The sequence below is a fragment of the Polypterus senegalus genome, chromosome 10 (assembly GCF_016835505.1).
Source record: "Polypterus senegalus isolate Bchr_013 chromosome 10, ASM1683550v1, whole genome shotgun sequence".
NCBI classification, from domain to species: domain Eukaryota; kingdom Metazoa; phylum Chordata; class Cladistia; order Polypteriformes; family Polypteridae; genus Polypterus; species Polypterus senegalus.
The window spans coordinates 113,454,514-113,473,156 of record NC_053163.1 but is presented as its reverse complement, the minus strand read 5'-3'; the positions used below and the strand labels follow the sequence as shown (position 1 = coordinate 113,473,156).

Sequence of the window (18,643 nt, the reverse complement as noted above, 5' to 3'; positions counted from 1 at the left end):
TTTTGAATATTTGTCAGCACTTGATTGTTGTTTTATTTTCATATTATCTGTGTGATTTGGAAATACGTCAGTCAGTCAGTCATTTTCCAATCCGCTATATCCTAACACATTGTCATGGGGGTCTGCTGGAGCCAATCCCAGCCAGCACAGGGCGTAAGGCAAGAACAAATCCCCAGGCAGGGTACCTGCCCACTGCAGGACACACAAACATCAAGCACACACTAGGGATAAATTAGAAGCGGCAGTGCACCTAACCTGCATGTCTTTGGACTGTGGGAGGAAACTGCAGTACTCGGAGGAAACCCACGCAGACACGGGGAGAACATGCAAACTTCACACAGGGAAGACCCTGGAAGTGAACCCGGGTCTACTAACTGTGAGGCAGCAGCGCTACCCACTGCACCACAGTGCCACCCTTGGGAATACGTAAAAGAGTTTAATCCAGTGACTTACAGTATTTTATAAAATGTACAGTACCTCATTCTGTTTTCTGTGTCTTCATTCTCTGCTGTATATTTTTAATTTGATTTTTGCTTACTTAAAATTGCATGAAGAACTGGTTAAATAACAAACAACTGTCCTGTACATTCACAAAACATTTCTGCATAAGTGAGACCATATATACTGTATGCTATCCATCAATTTCAAGGGGCCACTGCACAAAAATGAAGGCAAAGTGATTTAATGATGGTGTCCAAGCTGCCAACTCATTGATATATGGGCCTTTATTAATCATGTTTAGAACTGTAAATGGTAAATGGTAAATGGCCTGTATTTCATATAGCGCCTAACTAGAGTTCAAGAACCCCCCTAGGCGCTTTACAACACAACAGTAGTCACTGAAATCAAGTTAAAAATTGAATACAGTACATGATGCAAAATTTAAAAGTGTGAAAATCAGAGCATTACTTATATGAAGACAGTGCATCTTTTTTTTTCTTGAATAGTTAAATCACAATTTTTTTAATTCATCTTCCCTTTTCCAAACCTATACTTTTCCTTTATAGGATGGTTGAGATCCAGAGATTATACTCGTGATGTCAGGTACATGACTTTATCTAGCTGTGAATGGTTGACTAGTCTTTATCAGGTTGACGCAATCTTGCATTCATATCCACTTGCTTTGAGTAAATTTAGAATTATACTTACCCTAATGTACATGTCTTTGTAATATGGGGGAAACTGTAGTGCTGGAAAAAAATTCACTTAGACAAATGGAAAACGTATAACTCCAAAGTGACTAGGCCGCCAGATGAGTGCAGGTGGCTGAAGCCATGAGGCAGTAATGCTTGCCATAGGCTCCATACCACACTAGAATTTTTTGTACTCTGGCTGAATGCATTTCTGTAAAATGCAGACATCAACAGGATGTGTAATTCATTTTATTGCCAAAAAGGCTAGTAGCTCTGTCACTCCTATATTTTGCAGGTTAATCATTAACAAGCGTGAAGAATATTCTCAGACTGGATTGTCAATGTCTGTAATTTAGCATTATACATGTCAGCTTCTTGCCTTATATTGAACACATTTAAAATAGCAGCATAGGAACATTCACTCCTATGAAAAATGATGCGTCTTATACTTTCTCAGACTAGAAGATGTTGCATAAACATAAAAAGAATTCTGACAGAGAGAAACGAATTTTAAGAAAATTGCATCTTCATGATGGATCTTACTTGATGCCACTGTGGTCATGAGTATGCAGTATAGGTGGCATTCACTAATTTCATTAATCAATAGGGTGCTGTATTGGAAACCAAAATATTATGACAAATAAGCCCTGGGTATGGGAGTAGCTGGATACAATTGATGGTGTGTTTGATGGCAATGTGTGATTTACACAGCTGCTTGCTGAGTTGTGTCTTTGCTTTCTTTCAGACTACTCCTTGGCTGTCCAGAAGTTTTCACAGACCCTGCAGTCCTTCCAGTTTGATTTTATTGGAGATTCCCTGACTGATGACGAGATGAATATTGGTAGGTACACAGGTTAAATGTGTGAGTTTCATGTCAGACATTCAGAAACTTAGCATTATATGATATCATATAATACATATGGTTGAAACCTGCTACACCCCCAGCCTGTAGAGTTAGTGCTGAGGAAGAGAGAAGAAAGGTTTGGCAGTACTTCTGACAACTGGATTATTTTTGAAAATGATTTCTGGCTGTTTATTTCATACTGCTCATGTGCATTCAGTTTGGTAGATGCAGGAGCAATTAAATGTCTATGATCAGTGTTTAGTATCCTCCTGGCATGAAAGTAGATATTTAATGATCTATAGAGAAATTCATGTGGTGTTTGAGAATTATAATTATGTAATATTGGACAGTTTTGAGAGAACATTATATAGTGTATTTTATCTATCACTATGTGTGTCTAACAACCCTTATTTTCAAGATAATTACATTTGTGGCATGAGACTTTTCTCTAGCACTGTAATAACCTGCAACGGTGAAAGTACCTTATCTGATGAATCATCATTCTCAATGTATATTTATTAAACATCTCTTACATTTGCAGATTATAATCCTCAAGAAATTTGAAATTGTCTGCAGCCATGTGAGAATTTAATTAGGTGTCTGATAAATGTTTTTGATGTGCAGTAATATGTAGCTATGAAAGCATGCAATATTTCTCCTTAATTTGTAATACACAACAAATCAGAAATAGATACTGTACATGATATTCTCAGTATATGTATAATAATATTCTGCCATGAGATAATTTCATTTGATAAAATACCATTCTTCTTAGATCTATAATAAGATGGTATCTGTCAGCGAATGTCACATTGGACATTAAATATGTAGCAGTTGTCAGCCATTGGATAGTTTAATACTTCTCACTTCTCTTTACATAATGCATGTAAAACTTCTTTAGTCGTAAGTGGACTCTTTTAGGTGTACTGTATGATTATATTCACTAGATTCACCTTCATAGTTTTATTTCGAAATTGTGTCTGTTTTCTTAATAACTGTTTAGTAAAAAGGATATAAGCCAAAACATATAGTTGAAACCTTGACCAGAAGCCATGTGGTTTGTTAATATGTTCGTTCATAAGATACCTAAAGAAAATGATTTTTTTCTTGAAAGGTTTAACAAATGAGAGGAGACTACTTGATTAATCAGGGTTTTTAGTTAGCTGTTAGTAAAGTTGTCCTAATATCCGACTCAAATACTTATTCATATCTGTTACCTGTTAGTAAAGTTGTCCTAATATCCGACTCATATACTTATTCATAAGTTGTGAAGTTTTCTGCTTCAACTATATCACTCAGTAGTTTGTTCCATCGCCATTTTTATGAAGAAGTACTTCCTGAATTTCATCTCACTACCCTGTTCTTTAATTTCCACTAGTGGCCTAGAAAAAGTGACTCAGTGTTTAACTGAAAAAAAAAAAAATTTGGATTATCTTTATCAATACAGTATACTGTATTTGAGAATGGGCGGCATGGTGGTGCAGTGGTAGCGCTGCTGCCTCGCAGTTAGGAGACCCGGGTTCGCTTCCCGGGTCCTCCCTGCGTGGAGTTTGCATGTTCTCCCCGTGTCTGCGTGGGTTTCGTCCGGGCGCTCCGGTTTCATCCCACAGTCCAAAGACATGCAGGTTAGGTGGGTTGGCGATTCTAAATTGGCCCTAGTGTGTGCTTGGTGTGTGGGTGTGTTTGTGTGTGTCCTGCGGTGGGTTGGCACCCTGCCCAGGATTGGTTCCTGCCTTGTGCCCTGTGTTGGCTGGGATTGGCTCCAGCAGACCCCCGTGACCCTGAATTTGGATTCAGCGGGTTAGAAAATGGATGGTATTTGAGAATATTCAGAACCTGGACTAAGTCCCAATGTACCCTTTTATGCTCAAGACTAAAGAGGTTTTTTTCCAGTAGCCTGTGATGGTAAGATATTCCCTTTATGCAGCACTTTGCTGCATCTACGGGGTATGGTAACAGAGCATATTTTTTCATCTTTAAAATGAGTGCTTCCTAAATCATAATTTGTATTGAAAACTTAATTCTGATAATCACCATTTTAATACAGAAAAATACTCCCTTTTTCATCCAAATCATGCAGTCATAAGAATTCCCCTGCAATTAACAATGTCATGTAACCCTATAGAGTTAGAAAGATCACAAAGAGTAGTAAGGCCATGGGCTGACTCTACATTATGAGTATGATTATGATTATGATGATGATTATTATTATTATTATTATTTGTAAAGCTCTTTATCTAAAGAAATTTATAAAATATTTTGCTGATTAGAATGTACAAAGTTAATAAGCAGTGCACAGCAATTTTTTAAGTTAAGCGTATATAAACAAGTAGTTTTGGAAGAATTTTCATGTTTATGAAAAGATTATTGCACTGCTTTGAAAAATAAAGCATCTGGAACATATTCTAAAATAAATGGAATAATATTTCATACTTTGACACTTGGGCACCTTATGACACTTACCTTACAATGAGTATAAGGTCAGAAATATATAGAGTCAAAACAAAATATTAAAAGGGCATTCTTTTGGTGAAAGCAGTGGATAAAGGAGCCATCTTTCAGCAACTGTACTGAAGTTAATTTGTCAGTCAAAAACAAGAAATTTTCCTTCAAATAGCAAAACAATGATTAAATGTAGTAGAAAAGTTATTTAGGTAGTGATAATAGCAATGCAATTAAATTTCATGGTTTGGATGAGTCAGGGTGACAACAAGAGTGGGTAGGAGGTTGAAGAATTTAAATATCTATCTATATCACTTTTGCAGCAATGATACATACTGTATAGTATGAAAAATGAAATACAACATAAACACAACACATAATGTTGCAATATGAACAGATGTCTATGTACAATATATACAGAAGTATACATATATACACATATACAGTACCGGTCAAAAGTTTTAGAACACTTTAGTTTTTTCAGTTTTGATGGAAATGCATTCAGTTAAATGTCTTAATGTTTCATGAAATCAAGGCATAGAACAAATAAACAATGGCAAATAAAAAATAAGTCAAGGAATCATTAAGTGTACAAAATTTTATTCTGATTTTTGATTTATCAAAATAGCCACCTTTTGCTGTAGCAGAAGAATGTGGAAGTTGGCATACTCACAGATGTATGCATCTATATTTTTTGTGCATATGCACATTTATGTTTTTGCCCATAGCACGTGTTTTACTGTGAATTCTACGCATGGTATTATGCATGAGGCCCCAGCTGTGCCTTCAGCAAAAGAATCCCAGACGATCACATTTCCTCCTCCATGTTCATTTGATGTCACACACTAAGGAATCATCCTTTCACCAACTCGACATGGTACAAGCACACTACGTGTTGAACCAAAGATTTCCAATTTTGATTCATCAGTCCATAAGACTTTCTTCCAGTCAGCAATAGTCTACATCCGGTATTTCAAGGCCCTATTTTGTCCTTTAAGGAATGGTTTTTCTACTGCCACTCACTCTGTCAAACTTGCAGCTCAAATTCTTCTTTTCTCAGTAGAAACTGATATTGCTTTTTTCAACCACTGTTAAGCAGTGCTTGAAGCTGTTGTGCTGTTAGGCGTCTATGACTCAAGCGGGTGACCCTCAGAAATTTGTCTTCGGATTGGGTTGTGACTTTAGGATGGCAGATCTCTTCCTATCAATGTTTCCTCCAGTTTTTGATTGTCTTTGGATTGTATAAGACATCACTGTACTCACTGACACTTTTGTTTTTTTTTTTTCAATTTCTCTAAACGAAAGGCCTACACTTCTAAGGGTAATAATATTTTGTCCCATTTCATTTGTTAATTGCAGTTTTCTTGCTATTATTGGAATACTTCTTTTAACAGTGTAATATTGTCTAAGTAGTACTTAAGGGGATATAGTAACACAGTCTGCTCCAACTCTGTTTTAAGACAGTCAGATAGTCTTTAAGTAATCAGCTGAAGTTGAGACACCTGTGCAAATTGTTTGCTTCAACTTGCAAGACCTTTTAGTTCTTCCCTGAAGAACGCCCATTTTTAATATTCTGAAATTTCCTTATCCATATTCTAACTGTCTATGGTCAGCTGTAATTTAAAAGGGATTTTACAGTAAATGATGGCAATTTCATTGGAGAGAAGATGTCTGAAAATAGGTCCACCAAGGAAGAACACAGTCACTATAAATTTAGAACACAGTAACAGCTGGTACTGGGAATATAAAGAATATGGCAGGTGTGTCTTAAGTGTTACTAGGTGAAGACAGAATTACATACAAGTCAATGAGAAAGTAGCCTTTTAATTGATCCAGTGTAAATATTTTAGAATGATTAAATAAATACATAAATGTGGTATCTTGCTGCTACCTACATTATTGAAAGTCGGTATTTGTTGCTTTGATCTTGCCTGCTCCTAATACATTAGTAATTGCTTTCTTTTTTGAGATATTATGCATAGTGCCTGTGCTATGGCTCTGACTGAAGAGTCTTCTTTAATTTTACAGAACAGAATTGCTTGCTTTTCTTTATTGGACACTTTTCTAGTCTTCATGTGTAGGTCTACTGACTCTAAAAGGAAGAGTAAAGAATAAATCCAATATTACTCAGTTCCATCTCCATTATAGCTGTACAGGTTGTGTAACAGAAAATGTCAGGCCAATATGAAAAGCCTGTCAGCTAGAATTTAAGATTAAATGCTCAGACATAAAAGGAGACATTGTATAATTTTCTATTATATAGTATTCATCTTATTATTTCAAACAAAAAATGATTTAAGTGTATATGAAAAAGAGCTTTGACTTCATAGCCCCAATATTTATGGATGGCAGTGTGTATACTTTCAATATTTTCACAGTATTCAAATGCAGACCTGCTACAGTATGAAAATTCTTCCTTTGTTTCCCCAAGTGAATTGCTTGGTTGCCAACTACATGAAGAAAATGAATGAGATTTGAATATGAGACGGCAAAGACTCTTATGAGTTATCACAGACAAACATATTCTTTGTTATTATTGTGAACATCATTATTTATTATATTTGTATTAATTAAGTACTAGCCTGACTCCAGTGACGCTAATAGCTTAAGCACCATATAGACCTAAATAATTCAGATCTATTTACTACAGTAGCTTTAAAAGATTGATATTTCAATATGGTGTTAACTGAAGTTGAACATGGCATTCTTTGGAGAGTTTACTATTTCACTGCAGTGTAAAACCTTGTGCAATTATTTTGAAAAACAATTCATTTTTGATTAAACAAAACACCCAACACGTTTACAGTGAGGAGAGAGGCTACAAGATGCAAACTTACCTCAAAAATGAAGAACTGTTAAATTAAATTACTGTACTCATTAAAATGATTACAGTTTCTGCTGGTATAATGTCATCTTCTCAGACTGTGGCCTTCTCTTAATTTATGGTTATAGGTTAATTATTCATTTAATTCTGGAATATATGTTGATTATTATTTTAAGCAGACTGTGTAATTATTTAAACAATAGTCTGTCTATACAGTGTAAAGGAAATATTTAAATGGTTCACAAACATAGTGTTAAATAGTTTAGAATGAGTTTCCCAGATGAACATGCACCTACACAAGTCAAACAATTCATAGGGTTGAAAGTAATTTTGCAGGTACATAAGTGCACTTCTTCTGCTTCTTTCGGCTGATCCCGTTAGGGGTTGCCACAGCAGATCATTTTCAATATTTTTCTGCCCTCAGCATTTTGTTCTGTTACACCCATCACCTGCCTGTCCTCTCTCACCACCTCCATAAACCTTCTCTTAGTCCTTCCTCTTTTCCTCTTCCCTGGCAGCTCTATCCTTAACATCCTTCTCCCAATATACTCAGCATCTCTCATCTGCACATGTCCAAAGCAACGCAGTCTTGCCTCTCTGACTTTGTCTCACAGCCATCCAACCTGTGTTGACCTTCTAATGTACTCATTCCTAATCCTATCCGTTTTTACTAAATATCAACTGGGGAATTCAAAAAAAAATTCCTTGTTGTATCGGTGAATAAGTTTATACTTTAAGAGCAGTGCGGCAACCAAGATGAATAAATGAAACATTAAAAAAAGCAGAAGATGGTCAAAATAAGGGTACCTCAATGATAATGTCATGCCAGTTAGACACCCAAAGAGGCTGCTGCAGTACGGACACAGTATAAGAACATTCAAAGTTTGGCAGAGAAGAGGAAACCATTCAGTCCATCATACTTGTTGGGTAACTGTTTGCTAAGCTATCCCAATTGTAAATGCAGATACTTTTTAGAAGCTTTGACTGCATGACTTGGTAGTTTGTTCCAGATTCCCACTTTGTTTTGTGTAAAGAAGTACTTCTTGGCTTCAGTTTTAAATGCACTTCCTTTTAATTTACACAGGTGTCCATGACCATGTGATTCATTCTTTAGCTCCTCTTGATGTATTCCTGTGCACATATTGTAGCATTTTTTATGTACCATGGTGTTCACATCTGCACATTCTGTAGAACTCCAGAGGTGGTCTCACTAGTGTATTATGTAGTCTGAGTGTAATGTTCCTTGATTTATGCTTGTTTTCTTACAATTTAATGTAACATTTTTTTTGCCTTTGTAATTGTTTCTACGCATCGCTTAGATAATGAAAATCTGATGTCAATGTAAACACCTTGATTCTTTTCAGAACTTGCTTCCTTTACAATAGCATTTCCCATCTTGTATTTAGAATTAATTTTACTTTTTTTTGCATGTAGCAATTTTTCAGAACTTAACTGCTGATTCCAAATGTGATTTAGAAAATGTAACAGTCCAAGTTCCTGACAGATGTGACTGATGACCACACCTCAGGCAGAACATTCTCCTCTTATCTGTACTCTTTGTCTCTGGCCATTTAATTAACTAGAAAACAGTTTTTTAAGTTACATTTGGTACACATCTCTCTATTATAAAAAAAATCCTGGAAAGGAAAAGCAGGGTGACGAGACGTGATTTTCTCGAAAGTTCTAGGAAGACACTTAAAATACCCGCGAGATGCAAACAATATCAAATAAGAGCATGGCCAGCAAAACACTCAGTCATGTAAAGGCACGTAGCACACACAGATCCTGTGCTCTGAGCACATATAAAGCATATAAGGACAATACGTTCTAGATGAAACTTCAATGACTAAGCAAAGAAGAAAGAGCAACGCTGAGAAGAGACCCAAAAGCGTTAAAGAGAAAAAAAGGCAGATAAGAGATTATGAAAGCAGTTAAATTCGAAAGGCCCAAACAAACGATGGCGTGATACACATGCAGAGAAAGTAAAGAATATGAAAGCAGTTAAATTCGAAAGTATTGTAGCGTCCCAGCTTGGTTGAAGCCTTTTTTTGTTTTAAGTGACTGTTAGGTCCGATTGAGGGAGGGCGGAGTACAGCACGGGAAACTGATAGCGGGGTATTGATTGATATGAGACCCAGAGGATGAGAGGTTGGAGAGGGTGCTAGAAAGTTGTGTTTGGGGTTATGAAGTCGGTGATTGTTCAAGTAAAACTTTTGTGACACTTATGTCAGTCGCTACAGTATCAAAAAAAAGATAAAGATTGCATTAGCGCAAACAAAAGAAAATTTATCATCAGGACCAGGTGTAATTGAAAAAATAGCAGGACAAAGCGAGGTCAGAAATAAAAGGCAAAGAGCAGAAAACAAAGTCTTTTCACCTTTGCAGCATTCAATGCAGAAAACGTAGATTTACACAATAATGGACCATACGCTTGGTCCCGTAACAGTTAAAGCAACGACAAGTTTAATTTCAAATAAAACACAATTTAGTCAGGCATATATTTATGATCATGGAGAAGCGATCACCACACAAGCTGCAGAGACACGAAGTGGCAAAAAGGACAGCGGTGTACAGGCTTTAAAATGATCAACGGGCAGTGTGACAGCAGCTGCCCCCCTTCACAACGCGAGCAGTGTTATATGTCCTGCAAGAAAGAGAATTAACCACGCCCGGGGCCAGAAATAAAGGACAAGTATTGTTTTTACAATGTTACGCGAGACAAGGCAGTGAGCCATCATTTAAAACAAGTCCATGGACATCTAACCTAGCAGTTGTTGGATTGCTTTTGGCAGACACGCATCATGTGCTCCCAGCTCTTAAAACAACGACATGCGACAAGGAGAACTGGCAGCTCACCAGCAGCAGAAAGACAGCAGATGATCCGATGGCATCTCCTTAGCGTGCATTCAGCCAACATTCACAATGTAAGCAGCGTTATACATCCTGCGAGAAAGATATGTAACCACGCCCGGGGCCGGAAATAAAGGACAAGTATTGTTTTTACAAAAGTTTTTAAAATAAAAGTGAAAATAATGCATATGTAACAATTCCCATGAAAATAACAATCTCTTTAAATTGTATATCTGGTAAACCAAACACGAGTGTGGGCGAGCGAAGCGAACAGGGGGCAGATCCCCCTAGTTGCTTCTAATTTCAAAACTAAATGCTTTACTTTTATTTTCTACTTCAGTTGCTCATTTAAAAAAAAAACATTTAGCAGATTGGTTTGGCTGCATTATATTTACTCATAAACCAATACTGCCTGTTACAGATTGTATTATTTTCATTTCAATAGACTTGTAATTTTAGTTCTGATTATAGCTTCCATATTATTGCATTCATTTGATCCATTTTAACTCCCTTCTTGTGGATTGGAGTCACATCTGCAACTTTCCAGTAGTCAGATACTTCTCCCATTCTGATTCTGCTTAGGAAAGGTTTATGACATCTTTTCATTTTCCCGACACTGCATTTAATATCTCATCCCAGTGTGAGAATTTTATTAATCTTCATTGCATCAAGAGCCTTCCATTTTAAATCTGTGAACTCAGAGATTACTTTAACTTTTGAATGAGTCATTCCATTTATTTCTTCTTTTATAAGTACTTGGATTAAACATACAGTAGACATATTTTTTTCAGTGTTTCCTTTAACTTTTCAAATGTTTCTTAATAACTTTCTGTAGTGTTTACTATTCTCCCAAGTCTAAAAGTTTTGGCCACTTTTTTAGATTTTGTTTAGGTAGATTTTTTAATCATAAATGTATCCATTTAGACCATTTCTTTAACTGTTTTATTTTATTTGATCTTAGAAAATGTTTTTTTGGGGCCAGGATCAGGATGCAATTGAAATAACATAATCTAACATTTACAACAGCAAGAGTTTTTATTTTCCCATTGTTTGTTTTCTAAATTGTAATCCCTGACAAAGTAAGCATGTGTAAGTTTTAAGTTTTTGTTTGTGTGTGCAGTTGTATGGTTTCATTGATAATTTTAAATTTAACCATGCTGTGATTGATGTTCCTTTAAGGATCGATAACTTCTGCATTTTTTATTCTGTCTTTATTGTTGGAAAAGTTGAGATGTAAAAAGGGGTTTTTCTGTGTTGATCTCAAAATAAACTGAGTAAGAAAACAATCATTTGCCATGACCAAATGTGCATTTTTCTTTACTGAATTTTCAAGAGGGGAATCTTGATTGGTTAATTGAAAATTGAAATCCCCCCTGATCATGTCTTTTTTATTGCAAATTTGCCTTATTAGATTAAATACTATGCAATTTTTAATAGCAGAATTTGGCAGCCTGTAACAAACCCTAGACACAAAATCTCTGAACCTCTTGAATCTGTTGAGAACAGTTGAATTTGCAATCAGTTGCGTACCACATGTAAGATTTATGCATCTGCCTAGTAGTAACACCAGCAAGACCAAGGAGCTGGTGGTGGATTTTAGGAGGCCCAGGCCCCTCATGGACCCTGTGATCATCAGAGGTGACTGTGTGCAGAGGGTGCAGACCTATAAATATATGGGAGTGCAGCTGGATGACAAATTGGACTGGACTGCCAATACTGATGCTTTGTGTAAGAAAGCTCGGAGCAGACTATACTTTCTGAGAAGGTTGGCATCCTTCAACATCTGCAGTAAGATGCTGCAGATGTTCTACCAGACAGTTGTGGCGAGTGCCCTCTTCTACGTGTGGTGTGCTGGGGTGGCAGCATAAAGATGAAAGACGCCTCACGCCTGGACAAACTTGTTAAGAAGGCAGGCTCTATTGTAGGAGTAAAGTTGGACAGTTTAACATCTGTGGCAGAGCGACGGGCACTAAGCAAACTCCTGTCAATCATGAAGAATCCACTGCATCCACTTAACAGGATCATCTCCAGGCAGAGGAGTAGCTTCAGTGACAGACTTTTGTCACCGTCCTGTTCCACTGACAGACTGAGGAGATCGTTCCTCCACCACACTATGCGACTCTTCAATTCCACCCGGGGGAGTAAATGCGAACATTAATTTTATTTCAATTCTTTTCATTTTTATTACTATTTAATTTAATACTGTTTCTTTGTATCAGTATACTGCTGCTGGATTATGTGAATTTCCCCTTGGGATTAATAAAGTATCTATCTATCTATCTATCTATCTATCTATCTATCTATCTATCTATCTATCGATCTATCGATCTATCTATCTATCTATCTATCTATCTATCTATCTATCTATCTATCTATCTATCTATCTATCTATCTATCTATCTATCTATCTATCTATCTATCTATCTATCTATCTAGTGCATTCCTGTGAAACTGTGCACTGTTTGTGGAGCTCCAAAATCAAGGTCAGACGTATCAGGTTAAAGGCAGAAACCAACCCTGAATTGTTCACCTGTCCATTGCATGGTGCTCTCATCCACACTGGGCCAAGCTCTCAAAGTTAGGTAAACAAATATGCACATCCTTGTAATTTGCAGGAAAGTGGAGTATGTTGAGAAACTCTCTATAAATATGGAAAACATGTAGCTTCCAAAGAGATAGCTATACCTCTACCAGGAATTGACCTTAGAACTGAGACAGCACCATCTTTTAAACAGTGCATATCTTTCCAATTACTATAATTGAACGTGAGATCCATGGAATTTTCTTGCACATGTCACAACCCTCTAAATGCTAATGGCCAGGCTCTTTTAATATTGAAATTATACAATAAAAGTGTTTGTATACATGTTTCATATTTCCTCACATTAAGACAAGATTAGAAGGATTTGAAGTAGCTAACAGTTGGTGCCGATTCTCTAGCAATCTCGATTAAAATTTTTCCCTTTCATTGTACCTTTTAGGTCTACAATGAGATTTTTGCCTTTATGTCATTCAGGTCCAGGTTGTTATAACAATATTGCTGTAGGAAGATTTAACACTTCATTCCTATGTCTAGACGTTTCATTAGGTTTGATTAGTCTGATTCCTGGAATATCATTAACAAATTTGTAGATGCACTTGTTACTGTAGTGCATGTTGAAAATTAATTCATTTTATAGCCGAAGAAATATCCTTAAGTGTCTCTATTGTTTAAGATTAGACTTGACATTTCTGTTTTCTGGCTTGGTGCCATTATTGTGAGCTGTTACTGGCCCTTTCAAGTACCTCACATTCTTGGAAATAAGGCCTGTTGGGTGTCACCAATTCTGGTGTGTTACCATGGTTGTCTTGGGTTAGAACACTATGAAGGTTTTCTGGAAACTACAGAGGACAGCAAGAGGTTAAGGTTGAATAGATGATTTTAAGGATGTTAGAAAGAACAAGGTATGGATTAATTAGTTTGTGGGGTTTTTACCTTCATAAGGGCTCAGAGCACCTCATGTTAATTTAGTTAGCTTGTTGAACTTGGAACTGTGATAAGTTCACATAGTCTTCTGCATTTGTAGCAGATATATTCATGCTTTGTTTAGATTAACTCCTCTGAGATGTTTTGAGAGACTGCCTTCAAACTTGACAAAAAAAGACTACTGCAGCACTTGAAATCTGCAGTAGTCTGCCAGTCCTAGGCTAACAGATTTCCTGCCAGACTAATAATTTTTGGCAGTTCTAATAGTCCAATGGGTGCCAACATTTTTTTCATAATAATGACCTTCAGTAAAGAAATATGATCCGCTGTGGCAACCCCTAACAGGAGCAGCCGAAAGAAGAAGAAGAAGAAGTAAAGATATGATCTAAATACACTATGCTGTTAATAGTATGTGTACCCTTAAATAATTCTTCTTGGAAGGGTAGATCTGTTGGATAGGCAGCATGACAGAAGTACACTAATAAAACCAGACAGTGACAAATGTGTGAGGATTCTGGTTTGATGCAGCTTTTTGTTTTAATAGTACAGTGTGGCCCTGGATGTTCTTCTTCATCAGCTGTATTGGGTATATTGGTGTAGTAGAGTTTTTGAATATGAGGATCTCATTTACTATGTGTGTAGTGTTACAGTTTTGGACTAGTTTTTACTGTTCATATATTGTTATTGTTAGAACATTGATATCACTTTAGCATCATTTTAGATTTTTTTTTTTTTGCGGTTGCCGGCATGTTTTTGGTAGCAGTGATGTTCCATTGCCTGTTGTGTGTTTTCTGGCAGTATAACATATGTTGTAATTTCATGAACCTTTTAAATGCTGATGATTTGATTACATCTTTATTTGAAAACTGGATGCCTTTTTCCATCTCTCAACTTTTAATGTAGCATTTTCAAAAACTAAAGGGCATTCCAGAAAGACTTTAGTATAACAGACATTTTGTTTTTTCCTTTTCAACTGTGAGTCTGCTTTAGTGTTTTTGGCTGTGACAAAAGATTCTCCAATCACTTCTGGTAACCTGATCTTCGCCTGTGTTTTGACTTTGCCCCTGTCTATTCCATTTAGTATTTGAATGTTCTGGTAATTTCTTCTTGTTTCTGCCTTTTGGAAATCCCTGTCTTTGTAACATTCAATTGTTTAAACCAATAACTCTATTTTCTTGTTGTGCCTGCATATTTACTTATAACTCTTTAAATAGTAACTTTCTATGAGTGCTTTCATTTTAAATAAAAGTGCATGAAACTTTGCCTCTAAAAAGCCTGCCCTATGGCAATAATGGTAAAATCTACATTTGAGACTTTACAGATTAAGTTACAGATTTTTCAAATGTGTTGTTATTTATTTTACATTGTTTTCCAGGACACGATTAGAAATCTTCAATTACATTTTCATGAGTCAAAAATCTGAATTAGAGGTATGTGTTATTATAAAGGTGGCCCAAAAAAAGGTATCTCTGCGCACAGTAAGCTAATGGGAAGTCTGCTTGCATGGCACTTTATTTTGCTTTATTTTTGTGTTACCTGTGTGCTTGCTGCAGAGAAGACTTGCCGTTATAATTGTAACAGCTTATTTTATTTGTTGAGCTGTGTGTTTGTACAGGCTTATTCTACTTGACATGTGAGGAGATCTTGGAATGTTATCCCATTATAAGTGCTATTTGGAATAACAACAAGATCAATATAATCTGTTTGCTTAATTTGTAGTGCTTAATTTTTTCGGAAACAATAACAACAAAAATACTAATACTAGCCCTGCAGCTTCAGTAGCACAGGAGAAAGACACACAACAAAATAAAAGTAAGCAATAAACACAACATTATAGTAACTCTTGGATTTGAATGTACTATTTAAGACAGATTTAGTTCAAATTCAAAATATAAATGCCTCCCAAATTAGTTTACGTTAAAGCTTGTGTTTAAAATATCTTCCTCCATTGGTACTGTGAGACATGCTAGCAGTTAGTTCACACATCATATTTGCTCCTGGCTTGTTAAAAATAATGTACTTTGCTTCTTATTTGAAAAACCCTCTAACATCATGCATCGAGCAGATGCTGACTTTGTATTCTCCACATATACTAGTTTGGACCAAGTAAATGAAGAATTAAGGATCAGCATTTAAAGATAATTATTATATTTCATTTGCATCAAATGTTGTGATTATGTTCAGTTAGCCAGTTTATTTTAGTGATCTAAATTAAATTTATACTGTATGTTTATGGTGTATCAGGTTGCTTTTTTGAAATGATTTTGCTGTTATATGACATGTACTCGGAGGTGATGCCAAATTTAATGACTAATGTTGCTCGATCGTGTTGTTGGATCAGAACTTTCAGGATATGTCAAATTAGATGAGTGTTTAATGACTTTCCAGCACATTTTCACATTTCCAGAGTATTATGAGTGCGTCCATTTTTCTGACAGCCGATAACATGCTGCCTTATAGTACTGGTGCGGTACAAATGGTTTCCGGGTATGACGACTTCAGTCGCAATCTCTGCTGCTTTTTTTTTTTTCTTTTTCAATTCTGTTGTAGTACGACAAATATAACATATCAAACATAACCCATGGTTATTGTTGTCAGCTCTGGCATACACATAGCTGGCCCCTACAACATCAGAAAAAATCATAGCTGTTTCATTTTGTGGGAACAAGTCACATACAGCTAGTCCCCGAGTTACAGACATCCGATATACGACTTATGAACGGGGCCGCAGCTGCTCCTTCATCTGTCTGGGGGATGCGACGCAGGCTCCTCAGTAACTGCCGCTCCATCATCTTCGGCCTGGTGATGCTGCAAGCGGTGACCTGTTTGTGGCTGAATGGAGGCCATTGAGGGTGAATGGGGTGGCGGGGGGCAGCATTGCAGTATGCCTGTGGTGGCTGCCTGTTGAATGGGGGCGGTGGTGGGCGATTCACTACCTGCCTTTGGCCACATCCTGTTCGTTCTCGGTGGGCGGACGCTGCAGGGAGGTGTGGTGGGCAGGTGGTGAACTGCCCCTCGCCGCCCCCATTCATTCTCAATAGCAAGCCTGCTTGTACAGACGTGCTGACGAAGGGTGCCTTCCTGCTGTGATAGCGTGTACAGTGCTGTGCAGAAGAGCTCATCTTAACCTTTTGTCTTCACCCTTCACAATGTCTCTGAAACACAAATCTGATGCAAGTGTTAGTGATACAGTAAAGAAGAGAAAAACCATCACAATGGAAAATAAATTCGAAATAATAAAAGGTCAGAGAGAAGTGAAACTCCATCATTCATTGGCAGAGCACTTGGTTACAGTCGGTCAACAATAGCATTTGTTAAAATAATGAACCTGTTCCGACTTACATACAAATTCAACTTAAGAACAAACCCACAGTCCCTTGCTCGTACGTAACCCGGGGACTGCCTGTATTGGATGAATGGAATTGCTGTGGATGTCAGACTACATGACTTACATGACTACAAGTGCCTCTGACTTGCTGAGATTATGTAAATGAAATTCAACAGAAGAGGCACCTAATGTTACTTGGCTGTTGGTCTGACATGTCAATTTCTGATCTGCCTTCATAAGTAACCTGTAGCAATGTACAAACTCAGTTACGTCTGGTATGGACTTTTCAACTCAGTTCAGCAGGTTTACCAGCATGACTTTCCTATAGCATTGGTTAAGGTTTGGCTTTAGGATTGGAGAGCAGTTGACCTAGTATCTGAGCCAGCCTGTGCTTTGACTAGATCCAATTGCAATGCACTTTTTGGTATTACTATTAAAGATACTACCGTAAATAAAATAAAGTGACTGGTAATTTTTTATTTCTATGCTTTATGCATTTTTGTAGTTTCTCCCATGAAAGGTATTGCTTAAAGTTTGATTGCAATTTGACTACTTTGTAAACACTTTATGGTAGTACAATACATTAAATAAAATATTTTGCAGTACTATTACTTATTCTTAACACAGATCTTTTTGACATGGCACATTGTGAGAGATGATACACATAATTTAGACTGACAATAACTTGGATTTTGTATTTCTCACTGGCATGGCTTTTAATTGTTTCTTATATGAAAGTTGCTATATAAAGCATATTTGTAATAGTTTTGTAGTACTAGGGTGTTGTACCGTGTTAGCCATTATGAATGTAGAGAAAAGCCAAGCAGAATGACACCTTTTATTGGCTAACTAAAAAGATTACAAAATGCAAGCTTTCGAGCAACTCGGGCCCCTTCTTCAGGCAAGATGTAAATTAATAGTTTTGTTAATGCCTTTTTACAGCACTCTTTCTTGACTATCAGAATGAAAAGGCACGATATACTTTAAATAATGATTTACTATAATAGTACTTTTTAGACATCAGTGTTTGTAATGACTATGTAAATAAAGCTCTGGTGAGTCTCCTGAGATCAGCATATACCAAGAAATTGGAGCAGTTTTAATTTGCTGGGATCAACTTGTTGATGCTTTGTGCTGTCTTCTGTTGATACAAATGCTACCACTCAGTCCTGCAAAGACACAAGCCTGAGCACCTGGCAGCGTTCTGCCTGAGTTGGCTTTAGCCTCACACAGCGGTGGTTTTCCTTCACTGTCAATGATGTCATCTGCAATATTTCAGACTTTGCTGACAGAAGAACAGCTTCGCAATAAAGTGTGGATTTTATAGAGCTTGTAAGGCTGCCTTTTATTGCTGTCTTTATTTGAAACTTAAATGTTTAGCACTTGTGTTTTAAAAAGGAGAAAATTAAAGAAATAAATTCAAATGGGGAAAAACACAAATACAAAAATGAAAAAGTTTTTCTTTTTAATGTCATCCATCTTACAATTAAGTGATGTGTTATGATCATTTGCAAATGGTTGCCATAGCTTCAAGGTTTGCAAGTCTTGGTTTGACAGAATAGACTGGCCAGTGCTGTAAAAGGGAGAGTAATAAAGGTGACAACAGTGATCACACATTCTGTCACTTTCATTTCATCCTTTGTCTATTTATAGTGTAAGACAGCTCAGTGTGTTAATCTTTCACACTTATCTAGCATGTTACCATGAAGTTCGAATATAACTTTTATTTGTTTTTCATGGATCAAGATGATTGTTC

The 18,643-nt window shown here is 36.6% G+C and overlaps 1 protein-coding gene across 2 annotated transcripts in view; it reads left to right on the top strand.

Moving 5' to 3' along the window:
- The window catches only part of ophn1 (oligophrenin 1), a 193,240-nt gene that overhangs the window by 50,578 nt on the left and 124,019 nt on the right, over positions 1-18,643 (top strand). For both annotated transcript variants that reach the window (XM_039766355.1, XM_039766356.1), the window contains exon 2: positions 1,879-1,974. In XM_039766355.1, the coding sequence (XP_039622289.1) occupies positions 1,879-1,974 (96 nt within the window). The remainder of the gene's footprint in view (positions 1-1,878; positions 1,975-18,643) is intronic.